Raw genomic sequence first — 16,792 nt, 5'->3', positions numbered from 1 at the left:
CTGTGGTTCTTCCGGCCCATTTATCAACAAACCCTGACACATATACTGTGCCTTTAATGGCTGTGCTCGGACCCTGGGGGCCTCTGTACAGCACATGATGAGATCAGATTCTCACATATCGGCCAGTTTGTTGACAGATATGTTGTCAGACCAGCCTGGGAGAAGCAGCAGGAAACATGCTGTTTTGTGTTTTGGATTCACAACATTGTCAGTTATGTGCACATGAACGTAAACATGCATACTGTGTGATGCAGATAACTACATCTATACAATGTGCACATTGTACATTGTGCAAATCACACTCGCCGATTTTAGCCAGCAACTCGTTTCAGCAATGCTCACACGTATATAACAACTGTTATTTTTTAGTCATGCTTGTCGTATATCGTGCAGTTATCGGTCCTCACTCTCTAGTTTCTCATCTCCGGCCTGTCAGCCACCCAGAAAACCACACTCGCATAGCGACAACCTTGAGAACTCCGGCACCAAATGAGATAATTAAAGGTTTACTCTGCACTCGCTCTTCTGCACAACCCCTCACCAACACACACATGTTCTGATCCTGTAGTACACACACAGCTGCATCGCTGCGGTGGTAATGACAGCGTACCGCTCTGTAGCTTATCATATAACCCGTAAAGTGGGAAAGTGCAGCGGTTGCCAGTTCATGTGGTGTTTAAAAGAGTGCATACCATCGCTGTGAACTGTCTGCACCTGGTAATATATCATTATATATTAATATGTTTACAATTAGGTTTTAGTTCTCATATGGCTGCTTCTGAAATCACACACTGTTTGCTACCAACATACAGTATGTGCACGATGTATAAAAACTATTTGAAAGTGTTGTCCCCAAAGGATGCCACTGATTTTGATCCCTTCATTTCACTTCACTAGCACCAGCATGACGTTGATATTTGTGTTTTTCCATGAAATTTCTCAACAATAATTTCATGGATTGTCATGAAATTGGGCATATATATTTATGGTGCCCGGAGGACAAATCCTAATGACTTTGGTGATCTCCTGACTTTTCCCTCTAGCGCCACCATGAGGCTGAATGTCTCGACAACTATTTGATGGTGAAATTTGGCACAGACATTCATGTTCCATGCAGCATGGTCCAAATACACTTAAACAAAGCACACAGCAAGCACATGAAATAATAAACATTACAAGTATTAAATATTAAAGGGACGTTAACAGTGTGACGGACCCGACTAACTCCTGGAGTAGACTGTAATGACTACAAGGGACAGAACACACAGCAAGCAAATAAAATAATACGCCATATATAAAGTACCACATTAAAAACATCAATGTTAAAGGGTGATGGACCCGACTAAGTTCTGGGGTAAGCTGTAGTGAAATGTATGAAGGTAGATTTCTGTCTTGATTTAAAAATTTCAACTGAACATGCTTCTTTAACAAGGACAAAAAAAACATGTATAGGAAAATGCACACATAACATAATGCATTGTTTCTGTTTTTATATTTAACTTTCCTAGTTGCTGTAGATTTGCAACAACAGTGCACCAGAAAGCTTCTTCGTTCAGATGAAGCATTCTGACACATTAACATGTTTTTTAACACAGTGATATCAGTGTTTACTGCTTATTTCTATAACAGGCCTGTCAGAGATGGTGCAAAATGGTGATGACTGATTGAAGTGTTGGAAATCTTTAATTTACTCCTCACTATTGAGTAAACTATTGAGAGTTTACTGTGGAGGTGCTGTCAAAATGATGGAAGATACAGAGATTATAAGGCCACATGCTCATGATCATCTTACTCATTTGCCTTTTTTTATTTGCACTTCTACCAGGATGTTTTATAAATACTAAATTCTCATTTGGATACCAGACACACCAGCTTCAATAGCGCCAGCACTGGCCTTGATTCAGACATGAGGATTATTCTAAATTTGAGCGTCCTCCTGGATTCTGCATGTGACCAACAATTCTTTTGATTTGCGTCATCACTGTGCCTATTAATATCCCAGAATCACACTGTGTAAAACATGTGACTCTTTTAATAGACAGACAGAGTTTCTTTTGTGTATTTAAAGTGATAATTTTTCTGTTTCTCTGTCCCCACTAGCTGGTGAAGCTGTGCAGTGGGATGATCGATGCCGGCAGGGCCTACGTCAGCGCCAACAAGCTCTTTGTCAACGGCATCAAGGACCTGTCCCAGCAGTGCAAGAAAGAGGAGGCGATATCGGTGAGCGGAGGTTCTTTAAAACGGACCTCAAATCTGTTGCACATTCACCGAGGAGTGTTTGAGGGTCTCGACAAAGGGCCGCTCATCTATCTTTACTAGCACATTCCTGTGATTCCCCACATGAATACTAACAGTAGAGCAGCATAAACAGTGTTGTCCAGACACAGATTCATCCAGCTGTTTTAAACATGACAGATGTGACCACCACATGCAGACAGGAGATGTTTATGCTGATAGTTTACATGGCTGGAAGCAAAGACATCTGAAACCTGCTTTATGGTTTTCTTTTAGGAAAACATTTGGACTAGATTTCCTGTCGGTACGGGGGTCGCCCGGGTAGCTTTGAGTGACGCAAACAATGTTTCATAGTCAACACTCATTCCATGTTAAGCTTAGGCTAGATCACGTTTTGTAGACAGTTTAGAAGAGTGGTTAGCTAATAGATATCACCATGAAACTTCCCTAGTTGATCATTTACATTCTGTATTACAAGTTTTCTGAAATTGTGTTGTTAAATATGCAAATGAGGCATTATCTTTTAAAACTTGTGCAATGCATATATTTCCAGAAAATAAATCTGAACATTGGATAAAGCCAGGTTCAAAATTCTTGTTTCATTTTGTTGACCTAACCCTTTTACAGAGGGGATTTTGGATATCTCTTTTTATCACTCCATAAATCAGACAATACTGTCAACGCCTTAAAAATCAATTTTCGCCATGTTTTAGGAATAAAATGGTCTATAAATCAGGCTATGGATGATATATGAACAAACCCTTCTGTAAAAACCTTCAGAATATAGAGAAACTGGAAAGTTTGGTGTATGTAAGTCCTGCTGAACTGGAGATTTCTGGCTCAGAGTCTGAGAGAAAGCTCATTTTGAGAAAACAGCCTTTAATGATGTGTAATGTAAAATTCAACACATTTTGAAGACACCACAGGTGAATAGGGTACAAATTTAACTAAAAAATATCACCATGAAACTTCCACAGTTCATTACTTAAATTCAGATAATTATTTTTTGTATTAGTTTTTCTCAAATGTTTTGTTTAAATATGCAAATGAGGCATTATCTAACGCTAACTTTTGGTGAATTTAGGAGAAATTTACAGTCACAAATAGACAAAGTAGTAAAATATGCACCTCAGTGTGTATTTTGGATGTTTTCCTTCCACTAGTCTGAAAGAAAACATGTTATGGAAGCCAAAAAGCTCAAAATCTCAAAATTGATCAGTGTATGAACAACAATGTTTTTGCCTGTAGTGTCTCCCCTTTATTTTATTTATTATGTGAAAAAGAAGTTTATATTCATGTGGAAACCTGTGTGCTTACATTATATGTGCGTGTGTGTCGTCAACATTGCAGGAATGCCTTGAAAAGTGTGGAGAAAGCCTCCAGGAGATCGTCAACTACCACATGGTAAGACACACACACACACATACACACACACACACACACACAATAGTTTAAGCCACAGGCGAGAGGTCGAGGTAGAGTGTTGTTACGACACGCCCAGGTCCTCTTGGCATGTTAACGTCTTTCAGACATCCAGTCCCTCCTGGGTCCAGTGTTGCAACACACACACACACACACACACGTACACACACACGTACACACACAGTTACACACAATTTAACTGTGACCTCACTCTCTGTGACGGTGAATCTGTCCACGCAGGCTGGTCCACATGCGTGTGTCTGATTCAAACCACATGCTTCGGCAGATGTGTATGGCAGCTATAATGCACAAATATTCACATACACTCACACACACACACACACACACACACACTACACACACACAGACACTCATATGCAGGATTTATTCATATGACTCTCTCCTCATGACTAACTGTGATTAAGAACTCTTCCCTTTCCGGGAATCTGCTACAGGTTCGGGAAGCCTGAAGGCGATTATACGGTTAAAGAGATATTATGACATTTAACACAGTTGGAACAGTTACATGCATGACTGACTCTTTGCCACTCTGTACAGTAATGACTGAGCCATATGTGAGAGTGTGTAGCGTTTTGACGTGTTTGCCTGTCAATGCCTGTGCATGATTGTATGCGTGTGAACAAACTGAGCAAAAAGAAAGGTGAAAGTAGGATTTGTAAAAGTGAAACAGGGAACATGAGGGAGAGAACGAAGGGAAGTGAGCTGGAGAAAAGAGAGGGCTGTGGGAGAAAGGAATGAAGAGAGAAGATTAGAAAAAGAGGCCGTTGCAGGACACGACAATCAACAGTCGCTACAAATCCAAGTTTTAGACACATTTTTTCTGGATTTAAACTATTTTTAGCAGCTAGTGGGATCATTTTGGTCTCATAGCAAATTGCTATTGTTCAAAGTTCTGCTGAAGTTTTGAATTAAAAGCTTGTATGTTTGACATGAATACCTGCGTACATCTCTTATATGACCCTTTTACAGTTCGCAAAAAATATCGACGTACATACAGTATGTATGCGCACGCAGTTTGGCAATGGAAGTATGGTGGAGTGCAATAGGTTGTCAAGCTACGCAAGGGCATTACCATGAAAGATCGTGAATGCAACTTACACAAATTGACTTTCCAGATCCGCGTGCTATTAATGAGTGACATTAGCAAGTGGCCCAATATTCAGTGGCCAGATATATACACGTATTTGGCCTAGCGTGTAACATTTGATCAGCGAAGAAATTAAGTGTTAGCTGTTTAACTCTATACTCCGACTTGTCTGTTTTCTAACAGAGACCCTCTCATATTAAAGCTGCTACTAGATACGTTCGTTGGTATCCTTTTTTTTTTCCTATAACTGATTTTTTAAAGTTGTATGGTCGTGTCCCATCCTTCTGCCAGACTGTGACTTCTACAGTCTGTTGTGCTGTGAGTGTATAAGAGATGTTTATCAGCAACTCTTATCTTCCCCTTTTCACCTCTTTGTTGTGCTTTGACTTTGTCAGAGACTCTTATCTTCCCCTTTTGCTTTTGCTGCACTGCCTCCGGCTTCCGCTACTTTATCTAAATGCACTCGTACTACAATATGTCATACTGTCTGTTACACTCTAAGCCACAGATAGAGGCTCCTGTTTTGCAATTCCTTTGCGTTTATTTCGTGGAATGAACTTGATTAATGTAGTTGAAGAACATTCAAACACACCACTCTCTAGGTAAAGACGTACCAGTTAGTTAAATAGCGCAGTACGTTCCAAGCATTGAATACAATAAAAAAAAACTGTTGATCCTCACATATTCCTCTCTGAACTGTCTTCTTTTTTCCCCCCATATTTTACATTCATGCGCTCACTTCTCTGACTCTGTTTCACTCCACCAAGGTCAAACCCGTTTAAACCCCACTGGAGCCAAATTGTGTATTTAGCCTGTGTTGTTTATTATTATTTTGTTTATGCTGCTTCTTTTTGGTCACTATCATTTCTGGTAATTGGCACAGGGGTGTAGTTTCACTTTTGTTTTACCTGTTCACTTTACCTGGATTTAGACAAAGAGGGTAAGTTAGGCTCCGATATTTTCCGTTGACCGTCGGGTCCTACTTTAGTTTTTCCATAACAGTTGTTGCTTGTAATACTTAACGTTTGATAAACAGCATAAAAAAACAGCATAAACACATCTGGACTAGGTATGGGTTGTTTGAACGGGTCACACTGTAAAGAGCCTACTTAGCCTCTTAGCGGCTTTTTTCATCAATAGTAGTCGCTACACCCACTACCATTAAACATCCAGGAAATGCAGCTTTTGGCCGTGCTTTTGGGCTACTTGCTGTTTTTTTATCACCACCTGTTTCTCTTCCTCTGCCCCTCCATCACCTCTCCATCCATCCTCCTTGTACCCTTCTCTCCTCCTCCCCCCACTCACTTACCCTTCACCACAGGCCTCCCGCTCCTCCTCTCTAACACCCAGGAATTACACTAATAGCTTGTCTGGCAGACAGTATGAATGAAGGGATGGAGGGAGGTAGTGAAAGGAAATCTGTCTTTGTCCGACCACCCACTGAAGCGTATTTCTGCAGCTTCTCTGCTCTCGTCAGACACAAAAGAAGCCATTCAAAGAGGAAAACGAATCTCCCTGTAAAACACACGATAAGCAAATGTGTGTACTTTCAAAGATACATGTTTCCTACCCTTAATCTCAACAGACTGAGAATGATATCAGTGGATTTGAATAGATTTGTGTGGGATTGTAGTGTGCCCATTTAACTTTGGTGCAACTTTCTCTACTGTGGTGGAATCTTTCCTGCAAAATCAACACTACAATAAATACAGGAGAGACGGCTGATGGGACTTCTACAGTAGCAGTAGAGCTAGACATGCTGTAGGTTGGGTTGGGTCATACCCAGGGCACTGTAATCCAGAGCAGGTTTGGGTGGAACATTTGGATTAGTTTACATGTGGGTCTAAAGTCAATCTGATGGAACTGATTTTTATTTTTTTGTCTGGGATTTAATTCTTTCCTGTTGAGCTGGCAGATCGGTTGTACCACCCTGGAAAGTACCAAACTTTCATTTTGCACAGCACACATTTTACTTCTAATTGCTTTATTTTTTTTACATGAATCACCCTAATTTACAAACCCAGAAAAATGTTACCAATAAAAAGAAAAGAACAAAGTGGATCTTTGCTAATATAAACACAGGATTGCATGAGTTGTGAACTGTTAAATTCTAGTTTTGCCACCTTACATTAAGAATATATTGCACAGCAAAGAAAAGAAAGGAATTGTAGAAAGGGGACTGCCGGTGCAAAGTCATGTATAAAGGAGCTAAGCGTCTGACTGATCACTTGAAAATCCACCACACTGTGGCAGCCATTTAAAAAGCCATTTAAAGAGGAGCATCAGGTGATTTATAGTATATCCCCTTGAGAACATTTGTGAAAATGTGTGAACTGCCATCTAAAACAAGAAACCAGCCTGTGACGTCATCAGGCTCTGCAGGAAAGTCATATGGATGGAGGCACATACACACACACACACACACACACACACACACACACACACACACACAGACAGACTAAGCCTGTAATCCCCAATGTGTATGTTTATTAACTAGAGATTGCTATAGAAAGTTTAATCCACAGGCTACCTACAGTGATTGTTCTATACATTGTTTGTGTATGTGGCTATGACACAATCACATTATAATCCAAGCGCATTTGAAGCACTCACTAAGACATTCTCGTTGTCCATAGCCATATAGTGGTGCAGGAATGAGTCCTAAAACCCGGAAATGAGATAGCATTTTAGCACTTTCGGTTCCCTCGTCTGGAAGTTAGTGGGTTTTTAGTTAGATGCCTGAAATAAGGTCTGTGATTAACACAAGATGAAGAGATTTTAACATTTTGTTCTACGATATAAAATACGTCTGTAAATATCCCACTTGTGAATTTTTATTTGTCTTAAAAAAGGTGGTTGCTAACAAGTGGCTAAACGAGACTACTAAACGTCATCACGCTGGCTTGTCTGCCTTTACAGTGTGCACTCACGCTCATATGACCGTGCTGCAGTTCGTTTATAGCCTAACGATAGCTTTTTACTTCTGGTGATTGCATTCACACTTCAAAAACCATAAAAGTGGTGTTCATTTGTGGAACAAAATGTGTATCATTAAGTATCATAAACGTTTGTTTGCCACAGAGCTTATTTTATGAAATAATCCAAAACCCAATGGAAAAATCCCGTTGGCTTTTTGTCGAGGGAACCAGGGCGAAGCTAACTTCCTGATTGGCCTACAAAAAATACGTCATCCCTGCAGCACTTCTCTGCACATGGATAAATCAGCGAGACACACATATTTCCTTAATAAAGACGGATGGTCTGTTCAACAGCTGCCATATTGTGTTCATTATATCTGGAGTGTGGTCAGAAATATAGAAGCGGAAGAGAAATCCTCTTCAAGATGGAGAGAAGATTTGCTCGCCATGCACAAGAAGAAAAAAAACATAGAGAAGGAAGAGGAGGAGAGCTGAAGGACAGGACTGAGAGATGAGAGAAAGGAAGAGGAAGAGGAGAAGTGGAAATCACACAGTTAACAGGAAGAGTAATCTGGGATCCTTTAAGGCTAAAAAAAAAATCTGTTGAGGCAGCAGCTGAGTGAGTGCACATGTGTGCATGTCCTCATCCCTCTTTCCTTTCTCCTCCTCTGCCTGTGGCTCAATCTGCTACAGCTATAATGTGGAAGGGTTCATATTGCCATCTTGTGGCGAGACGTAGCAACTACAGGTTTGCAGACTTACTCCAGTTGTGCTCATGTGTCACCTCTGTTACTTTCTCTATGCACAGATATTGTTTGACCAGGCTCAGAGGTCGATCAAGCAGCAGCTTCACACCTTCATTAAAGAGTGAGTATCTCTTATTAAAGAAAGATGTTCAAGTTTATACATAATGAGTAAAGACTGGTGTGATGAAAATGGGCATCTTAGGGCAAGAAAAGAGACATACATGCTCTTTTGATTTTGCATAGACATGACCATAAACTAAACTCTTTTTCTATATTTCCCTGTGCCTCCTTCAGGGATGTGCGTAGGTTCAAGGACACCAAGAAGCAGTTTGACCGGGTGCGCGAGGACATGGAGCTGGCCCAGGTGAAGAACGCCCAGGCGCCCAGGAACAAGGTGCACGAGGCTGAAGAGGCCACACAGGCCCTCATCCTCAGCCGCAAAGCCTTCAGGCACCTGGCACTGGACTACGTACTACAGGTGACGCACACACGCACAGACACAAACTCCAGATTGTATTACCAATGCAGTCCAGTAGGTGGCGCTGACACTCAACAGCTGCAGAAAAGAAACACTTGCTAGTTTTAGAAAAGGGACTAAATCATATATAATCTCAAACATGCAGCCTGAAATCTACATTTTGCTTTTCCTCTTTGTTTCAGATTAATGTGCTTCAGGCCAGGAAGAAGTTTGAAATCCTGGATGCAGTGAGTAACCCTGATATATATCCTCTAATTTCTGAAATTTCTTCTCAACATTATTGTATATGTTTTGTATATGCGTGTACATGTAGAGTCCCTGTTAGTAACACAGTTGTATCACGACCGTCATTGTCTCCGTGTGTCTCCTGCAGATGCTGTCCTTCATGCGCGCCCAGTACACTCTGTTCCAGCAAGGCTTTAACATCTTGGACGAGATTGACCCCTACATGAAAAAACTGGCTGCACAGGTAAGACAAAACTAAATAACTACCGAAATGAAGTGGAAATACATGGAAATACATGTCCAGTGTTCCTCTACTTTTGTTACTTTATTTGCTCAGCACCCCCCTATGAACAACAGCTCTTTTGGCAACTAATACAAACACTGGAATAATCAGTGAGGCCTGGTTTTCATTGACATTTTCATTATTGTCTGTGTTGGAGTCCTGTCTGTGGTTGTAGAGTTTTTATATGAAATGCATTAAAATGTCTTACAGCAGAAACTGTGATTTTATATTGAAGTTATATTCTAGGTTTTGGCAGCTTATAGAGGTTTGTTTAGTCATAGAAAAATACACTATTCAGCCAAACAACCAAAGAAATCTTTACCAATATCTGTATTGTCAACATAAGGTTAGATGTTAACCCTAATATTGCCTCTGAGGTGTGACAAAATGTCTTTATCCTACAGACTTTCCTAATCTTTCTGGTCATTTAGAGACATTTGGGACTTGTGCGTACAGAAATTAAATAGTTCAGTGTATTTGATTTGATGCGGACATCACAGTAGCATTAGAATTGTAGCATAAATTTACGCACAAGGACCAGATGCACATGTTTAGTGTTTGTACCGAAACGCCGATTTTCAACACAAGGCTTTTTAGAAAGAGAAAAAAAAAAGAGTTAAAATAGAAAAAGAAAAGAAAATTCATCTATAAATACATACATAAAACATCCACAAACATCCACAAAACATATAATAGATATAATATATTAGTTATTTGTTGCCTATAATAAAATAGTTATAAGATGACTCTATAGAAGTGTCCCAGTGACTGAGTTGTGTTTAAACACACTCACGGCAACGATTCGTAAATGTTTCACATATGTGTGTGTGCATAGTTTTCTGTCCGTGTGTCTTTGTGTTTTGTTTATTCCGCTCACACTTTAGTTTACCTGTCCTATTAACTCCGCTGTTGTTTGCTCTGTGCAGCTGGATCAGCTGGTCATCGACTCTGCGATGGAGAAGAGGGAGCTGGAGCACAAACACGCCATCATCCAGCAGAGAGTGAGACACAACTCTTAACTTCTCACACTTTTGCAGTTATGAGGAATACATTACAAACAAGTTTTTCTTCTGCCTTTATTCATCTGTAAATCTGTTTAATGTTATTTTTTATAGACACTGCATATCTAAGAGTAGATGTGACAGTGATGTACTGTCTGCTTTTCAAGAGGAGATTAGATAAGTTTCCTAAAAGGTTGACGACTAAATCTTTTTCCTGACACAAACAACAACATCTTTCACTCTCATTTAGCGTGACGAGATCTTCATGATTTGGTAGAAGACGCTCAATAAAAACAACAACAACAGAGGATTTGCAAACATTTTTATCTCTGTCTGTCTGGAATCTAAATTGTGTCTTGTCACGACAAAAACTAATCTCATGTTGGCATTAAAACGACTTGAATGCTTGGAAGCTTTCCTTGGAAGCGTTCCTTGGAAGCGTTGAATTATTTTTACGTCATCTGTTTCGTAACCTGATCTTCCTCTTTTATTTTATTCACAGAGGTGAAAAAAAAGCTTCCAAAAAATAATTAGAACTAGTTTACGAGTGTTGACTGTAGTTTTGTCTTCGAGCTCAAATTAAAGTCGTAAAGCAGTTTCCACAGAGACAACTTTGATATATTTGTTTTATGGGTCCCTCGGCTGAATAAATACAATTCTTTCAGAGCCTCACCCTGCTCATCAGTCACACTCACGCACAGATGCACAAAATTCCTCCATCTGCCAACTGAAGAGATGCCAAAAACAAAGCAGTTTTTCTGCCCGACCTGGCCCTTCACTGTGATCGATTTAGTTGCCAAGTGGAGGCATCCTGCCAGACACAGCACACACCTCTGTGTCCGACCTAATGGCCTTTCAGCAACACTTCCTCTTTAATCTGAAAACCTAGCACTGAGTGATGCTACTTGACTTTATTTCTAATTATTCTGTACTTAAACAACAAAGTGAACAGGCTTCATGTCTAAGGTGCTTCAGCTCAACAGTCAACGGTTCTCTAATGAGCTAAAGAGCAACTATTTCCTGGAGGCCTCGTGTGTTTCAGGAGCACTCTAAACTAGCAAGCTACTTATGTGAAGAGACCTTCTGACTTGGACCTGATGTCTCGTAATAATATATTTGGCTTCATGTAGTGAAATTCAATTAGTGGTGATCCTGTATTAACGCTTTTATCTCTCTTTCTCTCTCCTCACCTGGTTCTCGCTTGACCATGTTCTTCCTCCAGACTCTGATGCAGGTGAGTGTTTATTTTTCAGATGTTGTCCATGAAATGTGTTCTCTGATCTCTGTTGTCAACCTCGATCACAATATCCACCAACAGAGAACCTTTTTTCAACCACGCACACAGTTTAAAAAAGCACAAATTCTTAGATTTTAAGCCCTGTTTACATTTTTTCTCACTCACAGTTTGGTAAATATTTTACTTTTGACCTGCTTTTATTTCTTTATGACTTCATCTGAAACTTATCTCATTGCAAGTGTGAATAAGCACATTTCCTGCTTGGAACTATCCTGTGTTTACATTATAAACTCCAGTTCCTCGTAAAACGTGGACCAGCAGATGTGTGTGTTAGTTGTTTAGCCGTGTAGAGCAGATCGAGTGACTGATTTGTTTCCCCTTCTATCTGAGCCCTTAAAGGTACAGTGTGTAGGATTTGGCGGCATCTAGTGGTGTGGTTGCAGATTGCATCCAACTCAGTACCCCTCCTCTCACTCCTCCCTTTCCAAGACTGCGGTAACGTGAGCCACCGAGTGCAAAACCGTGGTAACGTCGATCACCTCGCTCAGAGCCCATTCCTTACCGTAATAACACTACTTTAGGAGCAACAGAAGTCAGACGGCGGCTGGCGGTACCACGGTTTTACACTCTGCGGCTCACGTTACTGCGGTTTCACAAGTGTGCTGGTACTATGGTGGCCTGAAAGAGAGTCTCTCTCTAGAGCCAGTGTTTGGTTTGTCCGTTCTGGGCTACTATAGAAACATGGCAGACTCCATGAAGAGGACACGCTCCCTATGTAGATATGAACGGCTCATTCTAAGCTAATGAAAACACATCGATTCTTAGTTTCAGGTGATTACACACTAATGAAAACATAGTTAGTTAGTTACTTACTTAGTAAGTTAATTAGTTATACTCCATTTCTGCTAATAGATCTCACAAAATGTTACACACTGTTCCTTTAATACCACAACCTGCACATTACACGCCCTGTACTGCAGTGCAAAACATCCAAATAGGACACCTTTTAGAGGTTTGAAAAGGTGAGTGTTGCATTGTTTAATGTTCCAGGAGAATCAAGGCAGTGTTTTAATGACTCCTGGTCTGTGTTGTTTACCAGGCCTGGACTGGCGGTAATGTTAAAAGGATTGGATTTTTCAGATGTTGTCCATGAAATGTGTTCTCTGAGCTCTGTTGCCAACCTCAATCACAATATCTGCCAACAAAGAACCTTTTTTCAACCACGCAGACAGTGAAAAAAAACACAAATTCTTAGATTTTAAGCCCTTTTTAAATGTTTTCTCACACAGTTTGGTAAATATTTACTCTTGACCTGCTTTTATTTCTTTATAACTTCATCTGAAAGTTATCTCATTGCACTTGTGATTACGCACGGTTCCTGGTTGGAACTATCCTGTGCTTACATCATAAATTCCAGTACCTCGTAAAACGTGGACCAGCAGATGTGTGTGTTAGTTGTTTAGCCGTGTAGAGCAGATCGAGTGACTGATTTATGGAGTTTTATGGTCATCACCTGCTGGCTCCTGTTGCAGGAATCAATAGGCTATTTTGGAGCTGTAGTGCAGACTGTGTGTGTTTGTGTGTGTATGTGAAGAGTGATCTCTTTTACAGCGTGAATGTATGTGCGGGAGGGGTGTGTATGTCAGAGTTTGCCTGGCTGGAAGCATCGCAGAAAAAAAACATTGTCCGTTAATGCTGCTCAGTGCCGTTGTGTGTCTACATGCTTCCACCATGGCTTCCACTGAACTTCCGTGTGTGTCTGTGGGTCGTCTGTTCCTGCTTGTGTGGGCGAGTCAGCATCAGCTTGTTTGTGCACGGTGGTTAGACGCTTTTGTTGTTGTTTTTTTACCTCACTGAAGCTCGTGTGTTTCATTACTTGTCATGAGTTTGTGTCCATCATATCTCGCCTCTTAACAAAGACCCACGGCCCCATGACGCAAGATGAAATTTCATTGTACAAACCCTGCAAGCTTATTTTTGTCTCTCATTCGATGTCATCTTTGTTCTCTTGTTCTACATCTCTCAGCTTCATCTTCATCTTTCTGTTTCTCTCCATCCCTCACATGCATGGAGGCAAACACACACACTCCTTTGTTTCCCATTAATATACAAACACACACAGCGTCTCACCCTCCCTCTCTTCTGCCTCTCTTTGAAGGATGCAGCTCTCCCAAATATCCTCCTGCTATTTGATGCTGTTCCAATTAGTTTCATCTGAAAATTGAACCCTGAGGATTTGTCAACATATCAGCAAGCCAGTTAAGAAGATATAATTGTCAAAGTAGAAGCTTAAAAATAGTTTCCTAGCTGTGATGTTCAGGCAATATTGCCCTTTATTGTCTTGTTTTATCCTTTTTGAAATTGGATCCATTGTATTGACTTTCCTAATCGTATTTAAATTGCAGTAGTTCTTGTGATTGATGACATTTTCCAATCTCCTTTCTGTCTAGACTTTTAAATCCCATTCTGTCCATCCAAGAAACACATCTGCATTGTTCTGTCTCCCCAATCTCATTGATTGCTGATCATCTAATCAATACATGACACATGCATGCAGTGTGTCTGTTTTGCATGTGCAACATACGATACGATTGCTAGGCTACATCATAGACTGTATGTAAGAAGTGGACGTAGTCACCGTGACGTCACCCATTGGTTTGTGGACTGCCGTTCTGAAGCCTCGAGTTTGGCATTTTGACCGTTGCCATCTTGTTTTTTTGCAACCAGAAGTGACACAAGAGGGTGGAGCTAAGTACAGCCGAACGCTGAATAAGACATTTTTAGGTGACCAAAAGGTTATAATTAATTTTCATGATCTGAAAACACACTGTGAAAGGGTTAAAGTTGTAAGACGAAAGCACGGACAACTCGCATAACGCCGTGGTAGCGACCTTTCAATCACAAGGTAGCCACGCCCTAAAGCATCCCCTGCTTTATGGTCTATTTGACTCTAAATGGGACCATAATTTACTAAATGAACATCATGCTGTATTGAAGAAGACTTGAAACTAGCGATTGAGACCATAAACTCATGTTTACAATGTTTACTGAGGTAATAAATCAAGTGAGAAGTAGGGTCATTTTCTCATAGACTTCTATACAATCAGACTTCTCTTTGCAACCAGAGGAGTCGCCCCCTGCTGGCTGTTAGAAAGAATGCAAGTTTAAGGCACTTCAGCATTGGCTTCACTTCTCAGACCCTGAGTTGCCCACTGGTATACAGTGAGGAATAATTCAGTGCTAAATATCAGTCAATAACAGACTTTGTGTGGCGATGTTTTACTGTAACATTTCACATTTCACACTGCTGTGCACTTCTTGATATAAAGAGCTATTATAATACTAAATAATCTAACTTAAATAAACTAATTTAAAAACTAACCATAATGCCCCAGATATCTATTACATTTTATTTTGAGTTGTCAAATCCTGACAGTCCTTGTTTCAGTCTGTATATAAATAGAAATATTATTTGAATCTGATCAAATAAGCCTACAGAAGCAGCAGTAAGATGATCTGATCACAGCTGGCTCTGTTCTCTGATGTCGTGCGTGATGCCAGCCTCAATCCACTTCCTCCTCCGTCCTCTGCCAGCTCAAGCCAAAGTCAACAGATGGCATCACGACACACAGTATAGTCGGTTGAATGAAAGACAAAGAGCAGATAAAGGACAGATAAAGAGAGCAGGAGACGGATAAAAAAAGGAGGAGATCAGTTTGAGTATGAAAGAGAATAAAACTATAGAAGAAGAGAGGAGGGTGTCTCTGTAGACTTCTGAATTATAGTGTAAAATAATTAAACTTTTCCAAAATGACAAGTTTGTTTGTGACTTAATGAGCTTTGTTTTAGTGGGGGGTTTAATTTATGAATCACAAACTCTATATTCAATACAATCACTGTAGCTTCTTTCATCTTCTCATGCATTTTGCAAATGGTTGTTGTTACAAAATCACAGTTTAAAATGTATGTCAAACAGAGGCGGTATCTTTTGATATCACAAATCGCACAGACTAAACACTGAACCTATGAAGAAAAGCATTTTCCACAGAGAGTCATTAGCAGGGTGATCATGTGAAACCACACATAGAGACGATTATCAAAGCCAATCACGTGATGATGCACTAGAAAGTCAGATAGAAAGATATTGTTCTGTCTCCTACCATCTTACTTTGTAATTACTTAAAAATTAAACAGAAGAAGGAAAAAGATAGGCAGCATTAAACGATTCAGGAGAAAAAGTTGCCATGATCCATATCAGATTTTCTCCCCTTCTTTTATTTGTAAAACCGCCCCCGCCGTATGCAAATGTAGTGGTGCAGGAAGCAAAGCCACGAGACAGCAGAGTTTGTGAATTATAGATAGTACACATCCTTTATTAATAGACCATTAAGTAACTGCAGTAATCATACTCAGAGGAGAAGAAGACCGCTTCATTATGAATGTAGTTTGGGCTTAACTTGACGTCGCTTTGGGCAAGCTAGACGGATAACAGAGAAGTAAAGAGGCGATAAACTCTCTCTCCACAATAACGTGGAAATTCACTGTGACATTCTCATGAACGTGAAATCGAAACGATCTTGTCGGCAGTGAGAAAATACTTTAATCTCTGTTCTTTCACAATCCTTCCCTTCCTTGCCTTTACTTTCCCCTTTTTTGGTAAATCTGGCTCGACTACCCCCTCCCCTTCTTTATATCTCACATGCTCCCTCTTTCTCCTCTCTCCATTCTTTCACAGCAGTCTTTTTTTGTGTGCAGGACTTCATTGTGGCTCCCAGGGGGGATTGTCGCCTCAGCTCTCTCCTCCTCCATTGTTACAGCATTTGGCTGCACAACTTTTTTTAAGTCAGAGAGACGTAAACAGAGAGAGAGAGAGAGAGAGAGAGAGAGAGAGAGAGACAAAAACAAAGAGAAAACTATGCAAGTGCTGTCAGAAAACTGTAGTGAGAGGGAGAGTAAACATTTTATAAACCAAATGTATTTATACACAGTGCACAATACATTTCATCACTTTGTGTCAGCTCAAATGATTTAACCTTAATCTGTTTATACAAAGTAACCGGGTTATAGTGTGCTTGTGCACATACTGTATGTGTGTTTGTAGCCTATTGAATCAGGGCTTTAAATCAGGGCTGTCAAAGT

At 40.3% G+C, this 16,792-nt stretch overlaps 1 protein-coding gene across 1 annotated transcript in view; it reads left to right on the top strand.

Annotated features, from left to right (window-relative positions):
* LOC141764598 (arf-GAP with coiled-coil, ANK repeat and PH domain-containing protein 3-like) overlaps nt 1-16,792 on the top strand; it is a 78,705-nt gene that overhangs the window by 40,067 nt on the left and 21,846 nt on the right. Inside the window, exons 3-9 of the mRNA XM_074629918.1 lie at nt 2,101-2,220; nt 3,586-3,639; nt 8,492-8,550; nt 8,724-8,907; nt 9,090-9,134; nt 9,281-9,376; nt 10,342-10,416. Coding sequence (XP_074486019.1) covers nt 2,101-2,220; nt 3,586-3,639; nt 8,492-8,550; nt 8,724-8,907; nt 9,090-9,134; nt 9,281-9,376; nt 10,342-10,416 — 633 coding nt within the window. The remainder of the gene's footprint in view (nt 1-2,100; nt 2,221-3,585; nt 3,640-8,491; nt 8,551-8,723; nt 8,908-9,089; nt 9,135-9,280; nt 9,377-10,341; nt 10,417-16,792) is intronic.

This window comes from Sebastes fasciatus, chromosome 1 (assembly GCF_043250625.1).
Source record: "Sebastes fasciatus isolate fSebFas1 chromosome 1, fSebFas1.pri, whole genome shotgun sequence".
Lineage (NCBI taxonomy): Eukaryota > Metazoa > Chordata > Actinopteri > Perciformes > Sebastidae > Sebastes > Sebastes fasciatus.
Note: the sequence above shows the minus strand (reverse complement) of the source record. Positions and strands in the feature narration are given on the sequence as shown.